The sequence below is a fragment of the Lissotriton vulgaris genome, chromosome 11 (genome assembly GCF_964263255.1).
Source record: "Lissotriton vulgaris chromosome 11, aLisVul1.2, whole genome shotgun sequence".
NCBI classification, from domain to species: domain Eukaryota; kingdom Metazoa; phylum Chordata; class Amphibia; order Caudata; family Salamandridae; genus Lissotriton; species Lissotriton vulgaris.
The window spans coordinates 356,134,866-356,154,086 of record NC_141699.1 but is presented as its reverse complement, the minus strand read 5'-3'; the positions used below and the strand labels follow the sequence as shown (position 1 = coordinate 356,154,086).

At 47.3% G+C, this 19,221-nt stretch overlaps 1 protein-coding gene across 2 annotated transcripts in view; it reads left to right on the top strand.

Moving 5' to 3' along the window:
• GPAT2 (glycerol-3-phosphate acyltransferase 2, mitochondrial) overlaps window positions 1-19,221 on the top strand; it is a 1,776,577-nt gene that overhangs the window by 688,657 nt on the left and 1,068,699 nt on the right. For both annotated transcript variants that reach the window (XM_086944751.1, XM_086944750.1), the window contains exons 7-9: window positions 7,652-7,751; window positions 8,347-8,486; window positions 9,101-9,200. In XM_086944751.1, coding sequence (XP_086800877.1) covers window positions 7,652-7,751; window positions 8,347-8,486; window positions 9,101-9,200 — 340 coding nt within the window. The remainder of the gene's footprint in view (window positions 1-7,651; window positions 7,752-8,346; window positions 8,487-9,100; window positions 9,201-19,221) is intronic.

The window sequence follows — 19,221 nt, the reverse complement described above, 5'->3', positions numbered from 1 at the left end:
AACCCCAACCCACCGCCCTTTACAACCTCCTCACATCATCAGATGCCACCCATCCGCTCATCACATGGTAACAGCTCACCAAACAGAACACCACAGCCATCATGAATTCTATCCACTTGGTAGCACATATGGACTCCTGCCTCCGCCATCTTTAAATCTCAAGAGCAAGGAATTCAGCATGGCACTCAACGCATCCATCCCCACTGCTGCTATTTCCTGACAGATGGAAACATGCAGAGGTCAGGCCCTTCCTCAAGAAAGGACCCTCTGTCAACCCCGTGAACTCGAGAACTGTCACCCTATAACGCTGCTTCCTTTCCCTGACAAAGTCCTTGAGAAGGCCATCAACTACCAGCTGACCAAACACCTGGAGAGAAACAACCTGCTGGACTCTTCCCAGTTCGGCTTCCGTGGTAACAATGGCACCGAGACCGCCCTGATTGCCGCCACCGATTGCATCAGAACCCTCCTTGACCAGGGTGAAACAGCAGCCCTAATCCTCCTCGACCTCTCTGCGAGGTTCGATACCGTAGCCCACCACACCATCAAGAGGCTCCACCGTTTCTGGATCTAGGGAGACGCTCTCAAATGGATTGCATCCTTCCTTACAGAACACATCCAGAAAATCTGGCTACCACCCTTCACCTCGGAGCCCAAGAGCATCATCTGCAGCGTCCCTCAAGGTTCATCTCTTAACCCGACACTGTTCAACACCTACATGACACCCCTGGCCGACATCGTCAGAACCTATGGCCTCAACATCATAGCCTACGCAAACGACACCCAACTCGTCCTCTCGCTTATGGCAGACACATCCACCACTAGAACCAACTTCCACAACACCATGACAAGTGTTGCCGACTAGATGAAAACCAATGTTCTGACTTTTGACATGGATAAGACGTAAGTGCTGATTTTTGGCAACAACACCCCTGTGGGATGACACCTGATGGCCCGCCAAACTCAAACCTACACCCACACTGGCAGACAATGCCTGCAACCTCAGCATTATCCTGGACAGCAAAGTCACCCATGAAATGCCAAATGATTGCGGTCTCATCGGCATGCTCCTTGTCCCCGCACGCTCAGAAAGAACTTTAGATGGATCCCCATCACCACCAGGAAAAGTGCCACTGAAGCGGTCATCACCAGCCGACTGGACACGGAACTCGCTGTACACTGGTATCACCACCCAAATCCTAAGCAGACTCCAGACTATACACAACTCAGCTGCCAGACTCATCCTCAACCTTCCCAGGCATACCCACATCACCCACCACCTCTGGAAGCTCCACTGGTTCCCTGCCCAGGAAAGATGCCAATTCAAGATACTGACACACGCCTACAAAAACCTACATGACCAAAGAACCAGCATACATCAACCATATCCTGAATTTCCACCAACCTTAAAGACACTTGCACTCTGCCTTCCTCGCACACACTCCCCGCATCTGCCGAAGGCACAAAGCATGCTGTTCCTTCTCATACCTCGCCGCCAAAGCCTGGAATGACCATCCACTTCACCTTTGAACATCACCATCTCAGAGAGTTCAAAAAGGGACTCGACCTGACTTTTTGACCAGGCCCAGAGAGACGCCAACACCTGGATACCCTCATAGGTGAGTAGCCACACTCTATAAACACCGGCTGATTGATTGGTTCTCACCCTGCACTTTCAGTTTGCTGAGCTCCCTTTTGGCCTTACTAGCGCCACTCGAGTATTCACTATGATGATTGCGGTGGTTGCAGCTCATCTGTGAACATCAGGGTTGCCAGTCTTCCCCTATGTCCACGACTTACTGTTGAAGGCGGGCTTGCTCCAAGCTGTCAATCCCTGCATCTAGCATACTTCCTGCATTTGCTGGGGTTCACTTTTTTGTATGTATTTTTTATTTTACAGAGTTTTATATAGCGCGAACTTGACCCGAATCGGGTATCGGAGCGCTCTACATAGCATTACAGGAGGACGCATTCAATTTTGTTAGGCACAGGGAGATTATGTGATTTGCCCAGAATCACAGGATGTTCAGCGTCATTGCTGAGACTCGAACCCGGTTCCTCAGATTCAAGGTTGACTGCCCTAGCGTTAGGCCAACTCCTCTCCCCTATCAACGTGCCAAAGTCACACCTGACACCCTCTGAGATGCATCCCTTTTTGTATTTTACTCAAACTTCCTCCTCAAAGTGATTAGCAACAACCTTTGTTGATGTTCCAGGCATCCTTCCTATGAGATTCCATAAAGCCATGTGCTACATTTTACACAGTGCTACAATTACTTCTGATCATCTTTCATCCTAATGATTCAAATGGCTCTGCTAATGTCCTTTCTGCACTGCTCCCTGTACTGCTTGCTTAGCAGCTCTCTCAATATTCGAGTTGATTTAAAAGCATCCCTGAAATTCTTATTTATTTTATAAATAATTTCATTAGGGTTTTTGGACGTATAACAGACAGTACAAACAAGAGCTACACATTGCGCTTATGGTATAAGAATATTACTGTATACAATATAAGGAGAAATACATTGAGATCATGATGCATACCACCATGTGCAGAGGCCAAATGTAGCTACTGTTGTGTAGATCTAAAATACAGGACCTAAGTACGTCAGTCGAAAAAATGCTTTGAGCCCCAGAAATGGTTTGTAATTAATAACGTATAATGAAAAACTTCCGCGCTTTCGTAATGGAGAGTTTTAGTTCTATTAAGGACTTGGAGGCTAGGATTATGCTTTCTTTCATCACATTTATTTTAACAGCAGCCATTTTAAACAGTATATTAAGACAGCATTACCAGGTAATGCTGTTTACTGCATAGTCTATGATCCAGTTAAGTAATGAGGTGTCTCACTTCAATCTATACGATTTGAGCATTGAGTGCAGGGAGCGTATGGAGATGCAGCATTGTACATCCCGCTCCGAGTAACCAAATCGTTTAGAGCGTAGATGCCCGGGCAGGGTGGAGTTCCCTGGACCGATGGGCATAGACCACACCCTGGCAGATTACACAGGCCCTTGGTTTTGAAACGACTAAGCTATTGATTACGACCAGTGGCATTGACCACGAGAAAAATATTGCAGTGAGACATCACATTCCTTGACTGGAGCACAGACTAGGCAGTGGTATGGTAAGAAGTCGGACAACTTCTTTCCTGAGGAGACCCCGTGAAGTGTGTAGGTGTCGAAACATCCACATAGTTTCACTTGTAATCCTCCATGCCGTGAGTGACAATTGTCTATGCGAGACTAGGGGATGCATGTTTCACTACGGATCCGGAGGAGATCTGGCACTAGGGAGAAGGATTGGAGAATGGCAAATTCCATCTGACCTGAATTCCAGACTTGTGACCTCCAATTCCGGGTGATCACCACTAAAACCGCGACTCACTGTCGTACTTGAGCTTATAACCGTGTAAACATTGAGAACGAGCAAAGCTCTCCTTGCTCCAGTCTTGGAGAAAAGCATAGTTTGCCCCCGCCAGGGAGTCAGGTCTCCAGCAGAACAATCTCTCTAGTTGGTGATCCAGCTGGAATCCAAACAAGTCCACTGAGAAGGGACCCCATTGATCCTCAATGGCTTTGAAGATCTGGAAGTGCAACTTCCAAAGACTCACATCCTGGAGGTGCCTGGAATTCCAGTCTTCCACCTTGTTGGCCTTGCTGGAAAGGTGTTGCACGGCCATCAAGATGTTGCAGTCTAGGCAAAAGTGCCAGAAGCTCTTGGCCAGGTCTGCCAGTGCTTTTGATCGCGTCCCAAAGAGATGATTTAAGTAGCATACTGCAGACATGCTGTTCACCTTCAGTAACTCACATCACTGAGTTCTCTCTTTAGTCCAGCAATGTACTACAAAGGAACCCACTAATAGTTCTAGACAATTGATGTACAGTCTCCATGTCCGGAGACTGTACCATATATATTTGCGCACTGGCCATCACACTAATTGTTTGCCGAACTGGGGACACTACTGCTGGACTATGACGTCTACGCCGGGATTAGATGGTCATATCATAGGCCTGGCGTTTAAACGCGTTTGAGAATACCATCACTTGAATATTAAATTGTGTGATACCAACGCCAACTATATGAAGTAGGATACGCATACTATTGATGGGTGGCACATACCTACTTTGGGAAGTACTAATGCTGAAACTACCTTTCTGCTCTCTACTTTGCATCTATTATCGGACTGGCTGGTGATCGACGCCAAACAGATGGTCCTCTATTTATGCTACGATAATTACTGGACTTTTGTGCGTTTGGAACAACTCGAAATTATTTTGATACATCCATTGTTAACATATAAGCCTTGAAGAAGTTACAATCGTAACGAAACACGTGTCGGCTGTTTCCATTGTTGACAACTGGGAGGTTATGCGAATAGGACTTCCGTGGGACTATTAGCACAAATTAACACCTTTGTAACATGATATATGCCTTTGTCTTGCACTTTGACAATTAGGTCTCCACAGTTGGAATGTAACAGTGTTAGCTGGCATTAAATTGACTCTTTTGCAAGTACTTTCCTGTTGGACTATTTTTCCTGAGAGGAGCCATATTGGTGAATCATAAACTGACTATATTTTTCGAAATTGTGTAGTTGAAAAAACTTAGAGAGTGCCGAGGTACAGTTGCTGTGTTTAAAGATTAACACAGGAGTTCTTTGGTACTTCTGTGTGTTTGACACCCTTGGTAGTGGGGTGTTCTTGTCTGTGATTACCTTGAGTGGCACCTTTACTGATTGTTGTTAATAGATAAATTGAGATAACATACTGTTTGAAAATTCATGTGCTACTATATGTACCACCACTCCCCTTTCTTGTGCTTCGTCAAAGGAAAAATATAAACAACTCCTCAAACTACTGCACAAATACCAATTTTTATCTTCAACATATGACTCCGAGAGAACAATATAGCTTATTAAATGGCCATGTGCAAATGCTTATGTCCGACAGACTTCCAGAAGATTCAAGACTCTGATTTCAGAGCGCAAATCTTCCATTCATTACTCATTCATGAACATCACTGTTAGTTCTACATTGTCTTGAGAAAAAACACCAGTTCTCACTCCTATGGCGTCAAATCTGGGAGCAAATAACAGGTGCCACAAAGCGGAGCAGCTGTAACTAAAACCATTTTACAGAAATTGTATTTAGACGCTGTGATTATGTTATGCGCCTTAGGCCCGAAAGAATAGCAATATTGGTAGTTTCCTTTTAATTATATTTTTGATTTGGTAGTAATAGTGGAATTGCACACTGACAAAGTAAAATTTACAGTTTGTAAGTTGGATTCGCCATAAAAATAACTGGTATGGTTCAAAGATTTTCTAAGATGAAATTAATGATACCATAGAACATTCTAAAGGCATTTCACCTTAAGGGTAGACAGTTTTTTAGGTTTTGATATTTTGACTACAAGTGCCATCATGCCTAAAAAGTTTACAGGCTGGCACTTCTACCATTGTACCATTTGTAAACCGGAAAAGGGAGTAAATGGATTGGTTCAACCATTTTAACACAGGTTGGCATCTAGAGAACCCGTGAGTTATTTCCAGAGTGGCGAAGTGTATTAAAACCCGGTAAATATTGAAAGAACGAGCCATGTTTTTGCAGAATAAAATTTTAGAGTGGATTGTCAATACCTGGAAATTCGTCATCATGTGCATTTCCAATATGAGCATCAAAACCTTTTCTGAGACACTGAAAGTTTTGATTATAAATGTTTGCCTATTTTGCAATTGACATTATCAATTTGAAAATGAGAATAAACTGATGATATAACCTGTGGATTTTGTTGTTTAATCAAACTTCATTTGGGTAACATGCTACATTTCAATGCAATAGAATGGTGATTGTGATTTACAAAAAATCTAATTACACTATTTCATTGCTGTTTGTTTCTTAGGGATATGTTATTTACATTTGTTGTTTACTGGTTTATTCCAAATGGAATTATACAAGGGAATTGGCTCGTGATCAAGGGTTGAACATCAAGAACTCATTGTGACCTTTATTGGGTCTCACCTACCACAGCCCATGGGTGGTCTGTTGCAAGACATATTATTTTGCAGTGGACTTAGAGCCCGCTCTGTGTTACTAATGGTTGATTTCATTGCCACTCTCATTTGCTTGTTTCCTACTCCTCGGCTTCTATAGACTTTCCTTCATCTTCTTGTTTGTCATTCATCTGGAGCATTGGCACTTTACTTGTGTCCTTCAACTGCTAGTTTTTCAGGCACTACGGTACTTTTTTCCTGTAGGTTAAGAATTCTATGGAAATGTGTGTATTTTCTAGCTGTGTCCCTCGTGTACTCTCCCCCCTGAGTTCCTGTTTCCCGCCCTCCCACGCTTGCTGTTCTTGCCCCCTCATCTTCAATTGCCATTCTTACTTTCCCGCCACCCCACTGTTTGTTTCCCCAGCTCCTCCCGCCCACCGTCTGTTGTTCATTTGCTCCCCTAGCATCTGTTGTCTATTTACTCTCAGACCCCCCCTCCGTTGTCTGTGTGCATATGCATTCCCTTTCACCTGTCATTGTGCTTCTCCAACCCATTATGCCTGCCTTCTGTTGTCTATATGTTTCCCTAGCCATACCCATCATCCATAGTCAGCTTACTTAACCAGCCCCTCCCACCATCGATTATTTGTGCTCTTCCCCATCCCCTCCACCGTCCCTTATTCACTTCCTTCTCCATCCCATCATGCCTATTCTCTTTGGTCAGCTTGCTGACCCATCCCCTCCTACCCACTCCCTGCTGTACGCTTGCTGTCCCAGGCCCTCCACCCACCCTCCGTTGTCAGCTTGCTGCCCCATCCGGCAGCATGGCTAAAAATAAATGCCAATAGCTCTCATAGGTAAGACCTGTTGGCTTTGCCAATGTTTGTATTCAAACGTTATTGAGAAATTGTTCCTATGTATAGTACTGATTTGGATTTAGAATATTGTGTGGAATTAACCAATATGAACCTTTATTTTTAAAATGTCGTTAAACTTTGAGAGCATGAGTTTCAAAAAACAAAGGATGGGGCAATACCCTCTAATGGTGCATTTGATGCTGATAAAGAGCCTAGGGTATTAATGTTTAAAGTGAACTACAGGCTAGGTGAGGCAGCGGGCCACCACCCAGAGCCCGCTTAGAGCCCCCCTAGGTAGTAGCAGCCTAACCCCATGAGTTCCCTCAACCTCCAGTACATAAGCAGTTCTTACACTAGCACACTCTTAATGTAGTGGGGTAGTTAAACGACTAGCACCCTAGGCTACCTATTGATCTCTAATAAAGCCCCATGGTCCTCACAAGAATTAGCTGCCCACCCATGAGCAGCAGATGATGCCTCTCTCATACTTGAGAAGTAGCAGCACCATGTCCTGAGTTTTCTGTGCCAGCCATGGCAGCTTCTTCAAGCCAGTTATGCCCCTTTTCACCCCCAAGTTGTGGAGCAGACCAGATGCTGGGCCTCGACTAGAGAGCTATGCTAGAGTGCTACCGGACAATTTTTGCCCTAGGCAATTCATTACTTGAGCCTCCTTTCAGCAGTAGGGGGATCAAGAGCACAAATCTCTTTTTAGCTCAGAGGGCAGGCTTTAGAGATCCACTCACAGACCGCTCCAGAGCATGAAGTGTATTCCTCTGATCTGTTACTTGTTCTCCACAGGCTTGTCCATTGGGGGTTATTCAGACTGCTGAGCTCCGCCTTCCTGAATGTGCAGTTGCATTTGGGTCAACTGGAGATGCTGCGCCAGGTGTCGCAGGGTGTAAGTGAATGAGCAGATCATACTATTTCTGTGGCACAGTTGTACCGGACATAAGGTATTTTCGGACAAATTACACTATTTTTTTTTAAGCACTTAAGCATGACCTGGCTTGGTCACCTTAACGTTTACATCACATGGTTGTATGCCAGGATTTGAAGGGTAAGATGGATAGGCACAGTACTCTGCTGGCCTTGACTGTGTGTCCCCATGCACTCTGAAAACTATGCCATTGGTTCTCGACTTGGCTGTATTCAGGCTGCAGCACAGATTGAGGTTGCGTGATGTGTTGATAAATGAATTGGGCGCTGCCTTAGCATTGTGGAGTGGGTACTAATTTTATATTGCTTGCCTTCTATATGTGATATTTTGCTTAGTGTGCCGCTGATCCATTAGTATTGTACTTCCTTTGTTTGACTTGGAACCCTTTGATAGTAATATGCTTTTCGCATGAGATCCTGGGGGCTCAGCTGCGATTATATTGCTCTCTGCCAGGCTTGAAGCCGGGCTTGTTTTGATGTTTTTATTCATGGGATTCTCCTGCAAATACGTGAGCAATGATTTAGCCAGCAAACACTTCTCATTCTCTTGTCCTCAGAGCTCTCGGACACCACTTGTCTTTCTCTCCACTCACAAGTCCCAACTGGATGGCATCCTGCTGCCACTCCTCCTCTGCTCCCAAGATCTTTGTGTGCCTCGGGTAGCGTGGGATAGGATGGAATGTACTTCAGCGCTCCGGTAAGTATAACATGTTGTATTTAGGAAGCTTGTGAGACAATCTGGTGATTGCTCTGTATCTGTTCCTAGGGATCTACTTATAGAATTTCCAAGGGGGGACGGGTGAAATGAGGAAATGAGAATGGTAGCTGGGATTATGAAAATTGCCATCCTCTCTCTCTCGCTCTGTGGCTCTGTTCTGATGTGGTACTGCTGGCCAGGGATCAGTCTTACTGTTTTTACTTTTTAATTCTGTGCTGTGATTGAGTGGAACAGGGAGTAATGAAGGATAACGTCCTAGTAGGTTTGTGCCTTATTTTGGGAAATTGGAGAGCTGTGTAGTGATTGTCTCCTCTCTTTGTGATTCAAGGCCATAGCATATTTGTGTTTTTTGAGGGGTTGTCAATTGTATACCTTAATCTAGAAGCCTGGGTTTGGAGAATTGCACAGCGAGTAACGTTGTTCTCTTCCCTCTTATGGTAGTTACATCTCCCTTTGTCTCTTAATATGTCCGCTGGTGGGAATGTAAAGTGTTGGTGATCATAAAATCACTGTTATCTCTTTGAATCTGTGCTGTAAAATTGGGCTATGCCGATTAAATCATGTGATGACTAGTTTACCTGTCTCTGCCATAGGGCAGTCTTAAAGCGTCTAGGAGGACTGTTCCTACCTTCTGAAGCTGAAGGCCCCATGGAAAGTGAATCTCAAATCCTCTCTCAAGCGGTGCTTGCCTCGGTAAGTGTAACTTACTTGATACCCCTTCATTCAGAATCCGTACATCAGCACTTTCTTTATGGTACGACGCCCCCAGCTAACCCAGATGTCATAGAAGAGCGTCAACTTCACCCTTCTTTCTTGTAAACCTATCTCTTCTCACTGAAGAGGCACACTATATGGTGTCGGTCGCACCCACCAAATGTTTTTTTGCTTTGTATTTCCCAGACACTTTTATAAAAAATTAAACACTTACTTAAAAGAAATACATTTATGAATGCATTTGAAGATTTAGTAGATTGCAGTTGCAATTCACAAAGATTGGACATTTTATGAATGCCCTTGAACTGTGTAAAATGTTAGTAGTAGTATCCAGTAAAGAGAAGCCCTGCCATATTCTGGGGGTCCAAAGTGAGATCTTTCAGAAAGAGAACTACTTTTCGGTCTCTGCTGTGTAATGGCCATGAATGGCTACGATCGTCTCTGTTTACACAATAGTACCTCATTCATTCCTACTCCGTTTCTTAGCAAGGCAAACCCAACCCTTAACGTTCCTAGTAGTCCTTTATTCGGTGTGCCTATCATGTACATAATAGTGTTCCCAATTGTTAGACTTTTTAAAAGAGCAAGAGTTATAGTATCACTCTTTTTATTTTTTAAAGCACCAAGATTGAAGAATTTTCGAAAGTGACCTGTGTTTGATTAATCAGTATAAAAGTAAACCACAAATATAAACCGATAGATGAACGGAGGCAGTAGGATTAAGTAGTAAGGCACACAGAAAACACTTGCCAGTGTTCTTTCAGTGGTTTGCAGTCAGTGAACAGACGTTAAGAGAACATTAAGAGAACACATAATCTCTTATCATCTTATTCCTGATTATGCTGCAGTTTCGAAATTTAAACGGATACTCTACTCTCTAGAAAATGGTGTGTGGCAATACCCCACCTCCAAACCCACTTGAGGAGGCAAGACAGTATTAAGATACTGTTTTGAGACACGAAGGAAACAGTTTTGAGTAACAGTTGTTGCTATCTGTTTCCCCACTCTTCGAGTTTTCCTCATCTCCAATCCGTGAACTCCTCTGCAGGGTCTCTCTTCTTTTCTCTGTTCCTGTTGTGTGTGGCCTCCTATCTTCTCTCAATGAGTTCTACTCTGTCAACCCGGATTCTTTTGTCTTCTTTTGATACTTTCTCCACCTCTGTCTCTAATGGCTCTAAATCACTGTGGTCCTCTGAAGCTCCCCAATGTTCCTTGTCTGCATCGCATACGCGTCTATCTCGGTGGTTTATGTGTGTACTGTTAGGGGTTATCTCCATATGTTTCATAGTGCTGACAGTTTCTGGCATTTAGACTTTAAACAACTACAAACAAGACTCTGCAAAACTGACAGAAGCAGAGGGGTTTTCACAGAGAAATATCCTGCAGAAATGTAAAGATAAATGCAAAATTAACACCTGAAACGGTTGGTGATTTTCCTATAAGTGTATCACTTTTAAACATATGGAATAGAAGTATACTTATGGTGTGCATCTCAACGACCTACTAAGAGTGTACCTCTCAAAATGTCATCAGGTGCTGGGGGCCTGATAAATCTAGATGTTTGGGTAAAATTGTTCGTGTTTTGAATAGAATCCATTTATTGGAATACATCCTTTTCTGTAGGAGTGTGTTCTTTGTGCCACTGTAGACACTGATATTGCTGCTGGATTGTGCATTCACTGAAGTCTTCAATAATCTAAATATGAACTATTATTGTTGGCCCTACCATGTTCTTGTATAAATGGCTGAAACCTTATCAAAAGCAATATTTAATTACAGTTCTCCATTTCCTTTCGGATTGACGAAGTGCTAATTTTTGACTTTCATGAGAGAACCATCTTTGTGCCTTGTGTCTTCTTGCTGATTGAATTATTCTCAGTGGAGCATGTTCATTGAGGGTCACAGTGAGTCATGCTGTGAGATTTTTTTCACTTGAATTAATTGACGTCTGATGGATAGGAACTGTATTTGCTAAGGTGGCATGGAAATGGGCTCTATTAATATTGTTCCAGTTAGTAGCTACTAGTCTTTTTAGACCTGGGGGTTTTACTATAGCAATGCCATTGATAGTAAACTGAATTAGGAAGTGATCAGATCAAATGCAGGGAGAGACAGTCAATGCGGATACTGTAATATTAGCTGTCCACACCTGGTCCAACGTGTGTCCCTTATTATGTGTGGCCGTAGTTATTTGCTGAATAAGGTTTAACCCAGTAAGAAGATCGTTCAGTTCTCTGGCATGGGGTCCGCCTTGTGTGTAATTGGCCCAATAATTAAAATCACCATCAGCAACATTTTTGCATTGTTAGTAATTAGCCAAGCCAACTGCTCAGCTAGAGAATAAGGAAATGAGGACATATTCTTGGGAGGTCTATATAGTAGCACACAAATTAAAGGGGTCGAGACCGACTCCAGTCTAAGGACTAAATTGTCTACCGAAGGTAGATCAAGTGGGGTTAAGTTTGTAAATTTGAAATCTTGGCAAACAATGGCCGCTACTCCCCCACCTACATTCCCTGATGTGCGATTTGCCATTAGGATATAATAATCAGTAGGGAGTACTGCTAGAATGTCTGGGGCTGAGTTCTGTGACAGCCAAGTTTCTGTTAGGAACAGGATGTCAGGGTGGCTTGAGTCCAAAAGTTTGAATATGTCAAGCTGATGTTTCACCAAGGAGCGGGTGTTGAGGTAGAAAATGGTTGGTTTAAGTTCAGTGTCTCTGGTCTGTCTTTGGGGGGTGATTGTAGCATGGGGGGAAATGGTAATTTCTGGGAAGGAGGCCCTTGCTTCCATAATTCCTTGTTTGATTTGTGTAGTATTAATAAGGGGATTGAAAAAGTAGTTACAAGAGTCCAAAAGCTTTAATAATTGAGAGGAGTAAAAGAATATTTGGGCATGATGGCTGTCCCCTGGTCCCGTTCGGACGCGGACTGGCGCAGACGTGCTTGCCTTAGGTGCGGCGCGCCCGCTGCACGCGCCCGCTGTACGTCCGCACTATCGGGCGATTTAAAGTTAATTCCGGTGGATGACTAGATGCGTCCCTACTGGATGTGAATTGTGGGCGGAAGTGAGGCAGAGAATCGTAGTGATGTGTCCGCCCTGCGTGCAATCGGCACAACAGCCGTGACGGACTGGGGTCGGCACTCACAAAAGACTAAAATCTAGGGGGCGTGGCTAGCAGCCGATCATGGTGGCAGCGTAAAAGAGAGGCTCTGGGAGTGAGGCGGCTTCCCCCTTGAAATCCGGCTATAAATCCGACATATTGCAACCTCTGAAGGGGCGATCCAGGGTCGAGGACTGAGTGGCGACCAGCGGAGGAAGTTTAATGATTGCAATATACCGGGGAACGTCTGGACGGAATCCCGATCGGCAGGGCCTGGAGGCGACAAATAGCAGCGGGCTGAAGTAAATCCAGAGGCCGAGCGGAAGTGGTGGTGTGGCAGGGCCCGTACACCGGAAGCCAGCGCAGGCGGAGAACTCCGGAGAGGGGCTGGTGGAAAAGACGGGGAACACCATCAGATCCTGACCGGCAGCCTTGCGAAGTGAGTGAGCGGACAAAAGCGGGGGCTTGATGAGAGGAGCGGAGAGACGGCCCCGGGGACTCTGGCAATGGCGGCATATTGAGGCCCTATTTGATCCGGGATCGGGAGGAGACCCAACAGGCCGCCAAAAATCGGCAGGGAAGACAGATATACCCTCCCTCCCCCGCACGGCAGGCTCTGGCAGTGGGGAGAGTGAATTGGCCCGACACTGCAGGAACACAGCACGAAGGCTGAAAGACGTGCCTGGGCCCGGCTGAAACCGCGCAGAAACGCAGATATTACTGGTGATGAGGAGCTATCTTCCCCGCCTTGGACTGATTGGGTGATCCTTATGAGTGCGTGGATACTGTGGAGGTACGAGCAAGACTGACGGAAAAGACGGGCAACAACATACAACCCTGTTCGGGTCTGTAGTTAGGAGATAAAAGTGGTGGTGCAGCCCGGGGGACTCCGGTACTGCCGGCATAATATCGCACCATTTGAAGCAGGCACGAGAGGAAATTCGGCGGGCGGCCAACACCCGATAGGGAGGGAAACAACGTACTTCGACGCTCCTGTGGGGCAGAACAAGGCGAGTTCGGGCTTTGGGGAGATTGACCTGGCCCGTTAAAGCAGGAACATAGCGCAACAGTAAACAGTTGTCCCCAGACCCTGCTGACACCGCGCAGAGAGGAGCACAAACGGGGTATTGGCAATAAGGGGCCTACTTCCCCTCCGAGGACTGTTTTGCGGATGCAAACATACGGTGGGACACGTAGTCTTGCAACCCTGGCAATACATTATAGTGCCTACAGGCTTTAAACCCGGCACTCAGCGCACAAAGGACATTTGAAACTCCGGGGCTGCAGTCGGAGCCCAGAGACCGGTGGAGTGCGGGTGGCTCCTTGGGGCACAGCAACGCCTAGCAAAGGTGCGGGACTACCTCAGGGAGGAAACATGACAGGCAGGGGCCCCAAACACAGCACAACACAAGCAAAACTAGATACATATGCATATGAAAAACAGAATCCCCCTCAGGCGGAAGCCCGCACGTCCACGGGAAGACAACGGAGGGCGAGGCGGACAAGAAGGCAACGCTTGAAGATGTAATGCGTGCCCTGGCGCAGGTGCAAGCCACGGTGGAGGCCACTGCCACGGAGGTCACTCTAATACGCGCTGACTTTCAAAAAAATAAATAAGAGAGTGAAACAAGTGGAGGTGGTGACGAAATCCTTGGTGTAGGACGTGACGGAACTGCAGGTCTCGATGGAGAGAGTAGAGACCGAAAATAAATCCCTCAGGGAGAAACTGGACGATCAAGAAGGGCGCTCACGGAGGAACAACGTCCGAATACTGGGGGTTCCGGAATCAGAAGGTAAAGGCGCGATGGAGCTGATTAAGACGCAACTGAACCCCAGGGGACTCTCACACTTTTTCTCAGTGGAGAGGGCACCGGCGGGAGACCGAAACCGGGGGCTTCCCCGAGATCAATTCTGGCGCGACTCTTCAATTTCCGCAATCGCGACGCCATTTTGCAGGCAATGTGGGTATCACCAACCAACCAGATCCAAAACTCAACGGTGGCCTTCTTCCCGGACTACACAGCTGAGGTTTTGCGACAGAGGAGAACTTTTCTGGAGGTCAAAAAGGCGCTGAGGGCGAAGGAACTGTCTTACTCAATGTTATTTCCAGCCCGGCTTAGAGTGGTTGCGGACGATAAGGTTTGGTTCTTTGATACGCCAGAAGTGGCCCAAGACTGGCTGGAGGGCTGGAGAACTGCTGGGCAACCCCACCTCTCACACAGGACTAATCGGACTCACCGGGAAAACAGACGAGCAGGTTCCCAGACGTCGGGAGGAGGAGGGTGCCCGGGTCACCGACACAGGAACACCATGGAGCGGAGGGAGGAGTGGAGCACTGACCACCCGGTACAATCTTGAGCAATGCCTGAGACAGAACTTTGCCACATGGGCACGCTTGGACACTGGCCTGGGGAGTTCGGAAGAGGGCAGGGAGGCCGCCTGCTCCGGGGGATACTCTACCCCAGCACGCAAGTACATTGTTACAGGGATGGGTAAAGCACTCTGCTAAGTTGGGGGGACGGGCGGTTGAATGTCCGTTAAACAGGGAAGCAGGGAAGCGGGCGGTTGTTTTGATGTTTTGGAAGTTCCACAAGTAAGGATACAACACTTCACTATGCACACGCACAGCTTAGGTTTCTGGAGGGGAAGGCACGCCCCGGTCATAAGATCTAGTTGGCACAACACTGGGTACCAGACGGAACATGCACGACTCCCAATCCCAGACACCTGAGGGAGGGACGTTGAGGTCGCAGACCGCACTTCTCCGGCTAATGACTTGGAACGTGCGAGGGCTGGGAGACAAGATAAAGCGGGGATTGGTGATGAATGCGGTGAGGAGGCAGGGACCAGCCTTGGTGCTTCTCCAGGAGACACTCCTCACTGGTGGGGCGTCCAAGGCTCTTGACAGTAGGGGGTACACGATGGCGGTACATTCGGAATTTACCTCGGGTTCCAGGGGCACAGGTATTTTAGTTAGGAAATCTTCTCAGTTTATAATATTGAGCACCAAGGTGGATGAACAGGGTTGTTTTGCGGCACTCCAGGGGCAATGGGAGGGAAGACTCCTTAACGTAGTGTCAGTGTATATTCCTCCGGCGCTCCAATTAAGTCACACTTCCAGCACTTGGAGACTTTCATCTGACCCTACCTGAAGGGGATATAATACTCGGAGGAGACTTCAACGCAACGGTAGATGTCCTAGTAGACAGGTTCCCGGCAGTATCGCAGGCCGGTGGTCCCTCCCGCTTCCAAAGATTCCTGACTGCCATGGGCCTAGTGGACATATGGAGACACACACATCCCACTGCGAGACAGTATACATACCACTCCACAGTGCATAACAGTTTATCCCGAATAGACTACTTCCTGGCGCTGCGTGACGGCCTGCAACACGTAGATACCATTGACATCCAACCTAGGGGGATATCAGATCACTCTCCAATCACACTAATGTTGTCCACTCAGGAGAAATCGCGCAGAAGAATCTTTCCCATGCACGCATCATATCTCAAGGTCCCCAAGGTTAGAAAAGAGCTCAAGACAACGACTACACATTACTTTGCATAAAATACCGCTTCAGTACAGTCCTCCACTACTTTGTCGGAGGCGTACAAGACGGTTCTGAGAGGACAGGCCATAACGTCAATAACAGGATACAAGCGAGAGAAAACACTTGAATTGTCCGTGCTGGAATTAGCTCTGCACGATGCAACAGAGGCGCATACAGCGGACCCTACACCAGACACGTCCCATACCCTACTCCTCCGTCAGCAGCAATATAGAGAGCCCTTGCGACATCAAACGGCTGAGCAGATCACTGCAACAACACAAAGAATTTACGATATAGGAGATAAGGCAGGTAAAATGCTGGCCTGGTTAGATAAGAAAGGGGGAAGCACAAGGGGAATACAACGAGTGAGTGATAGGGAGGGGATATTACAGACTAACCCGAGGACATAGTGGAGCCCTTGCCGACTACTTTGAGGGATTTTATACTCCGGCTAGGGTAATAACAGCTGATATGGCCCGTGCATCACTAGGTCACATACCTACACAGACACTAACGCTGGACGCCGTTGCGGAACTGGAAGCAGACATCACGGCGGAGGAAATACAAAAGGCCATACATGCGGTAAAGTCCGGGAAGGCGCCGGGGCCAAACGGTATCCCGATAGAATGGTATCAGGCCGCATCGGAAAGGCTCAGTGGGCCCTTAATAGCTATGTACACTGAAAGCTTGGCGGTGGCCGAATTACTGCTTGATCAAAGGACCGCAACTATGGTTGCGATCCCCAAGCCTGGGAAGAAGCCGGAGGAGTGTACATCGTACCGCCCCATATCCCTTCTCAATGCCGAGGTTAACATTTTGGCGAAACTCCTTGCTACCCGACTGATTGCACACCTCCCACACCTTATACACCCAGACCAGTCAGGCTTTATGCCACATAGAAACACTGCGCTGAATCTACGCAGGGTGCATGGCGCACTGGCAAAGGCCCAGTCGCTCACGGAGCCTGCGGTCATACTGGCACTTGATGCTAAAATGGCCTTTGACATGGTGGAATGGCAATACCTGTTTGAGGTCCTGACACACCTGGGATTTGGTCCTAATTTCATAGCTTGGGTACGGTTACTATATACTAAACCAGTAGCACAGGTAGTGGCGAACGGCCACATTTCCCGCACGTTCCCTCTGGAGCGAGGTACCCAACAGGGTTGCCTCCCTGTCGCCGCTGCTCTTTGCGATCGCATTGGAACCACTGGCGACTCTTATACGATCGACTCCACTATTGAAGGGAATCACCTGGGCAGAGGGGTGGGAAGACCGCCTTTCGCTATATGCGGCTGACATGCTCGTGTACCTAACGGAACCGGAACATAGCATACCGGCACTCCTGGCTCTGTGTGACGAGCAAGGGAAAGTATCAGGATACACCTTAAACTGGGCTAAGTCGGAATTGTATGTCCTGCAGGGTCCGACCCCAGCCCTTGACAACGACTGCCCCTTAAGAACAGCAGAGTCCTCCTTCAAGTACTTGGGCATCCATGTCACCAAGGACCCAACGGAATTCGTCCGGATAAATCTGACACCACCGTTGGAGCGGCTGAAGCAAGGTGTCAAGTTTTGGGCGGCGCTGCCCTTGACACTACTGGGCAAGGCGGCGCTCTATAAAATGATGTCGTTGCCACGATTCCTATATATCCTAGAAAATACACCATACCCGGTACAGCCAGGGTACTTCAGGCTCACTGGTTAGAGGAGGCAGACCTGGAAGCAGAGGTCAGCCCGGGACCAGGGTTCAATTCCCGGCTCGGCAGGGTCTTGAGTCCTAACATGTCCACGGACTCGACAATTCTCACTCCGGTGCCTACTCGATTCATGGGTTCACACTCTGCGGCTCTAGGCAATAGCTTGCTTAATCTCCACAACGGCCCCTCGCGGCGGGATGCCTGGCTTTCAACTTGTGGATACCCTGCCGGGTTTATCTCACAGGGGAATACCAGGACGGGTTCCCTAAGCAAGCGCTTAGATACCGGGTCGGTGATTTGCGCTATATAAATACATGTACATTTACACATTTACATTTACATCCGGTCTCATTTGGAGCAATCGCACGGCGCGCATTGCTCAGGCCAAAATGCACAGGGGTTGGTACGGCGGGGGATTGTGCTGCCGAACCTGCAACTATATTACTGGGTCGCTCAATTAAAGCCCATTAAGCAGTGGCTGCATGCACCTCAAGAGGACCCGGCATACAAGGCTGACAGGGCACAAATGGGTACTAATAGCATACCGGCACCTCTATACGATCAACGCCTAGTGCACAAACTGGTGGGACCCACGAGAATTACCGCAGCACCCACGGAATTGTTCCGGTATGTGCAGATCCGGCACGCCCTGCTTACAGCCATCCCACCAGAAGCAGAGGTCCCAGGGGCATCCCCACTTGAAGATCGCCTCCTCACAGATTACATGCAAGAACATGCTACGCCCCTCACTTACTGCAAATTGATTAATAACCTACCAGACCCTATGGTAAAACTGAAAGACAAATGGGTGGGGGACTTAGGAGAAATGGACGAATTTGAATGGAATGAAGTTCTTGTGTCGCCTAAGGAGGTGGGCATATCGGCGAAATTCCGGCTCGTGCAGCTTAAGATTTTACACAGAGTGTATTACACAAGGAAAACACTACACCTAATACAGCGGGCACAACATCCCTATTGTCTCCGTGGCTGTGGGGAGGAGGGAACTTTATTTCACACTATATGGGAATGCCCACGCATCCAGGAGTATTGGAGACAAATAATGTGCACCATATCCCAAACATTGGAAGTGTCCCTGGTCCCTGAACCACGTAAGTGCCTACTCAACATCTGGGAACCGAACGACCTCTCCAGACACGGGCAGTTATGGTCCAAGTTAGGTATGATGATAGCAAAACGTGATATAGCACAGAAGTGGGGTGCGGTAGAGGCCCCCACGTTGACACAATGGTGTACAAACATGGACAGGGTGATAACAGAGAGGGCAGTGTACATCAGTAGGGCCTGCCCACGTAAATGGAACAAGATATGGACTCCATGGAAAGGGTTAAGGGGGAGATTTGTGAACCCCTGCAGGAGGATGAACCACTGACATCAGACGAGGAGGGGGAGGACGAGTAGGAGAAGTGAAGGAGGAGGGGCGGATTAGTGACTCTTGAGTCCAACTCAGATTCATGTCAGGGTGGGGGAGGGAATGGCAGACAGGCTAGTCTGACTTAGTAGTGCATTACAACAGAGGCCCCCACCTACAAGGGAACATGGTAACATCCGATTCAGTGGTAATGGCTCTGCCCACCCGTAAAAGACAATCCACACGTGCAATAATGGACAGGGGCTGCGCTCTCGATT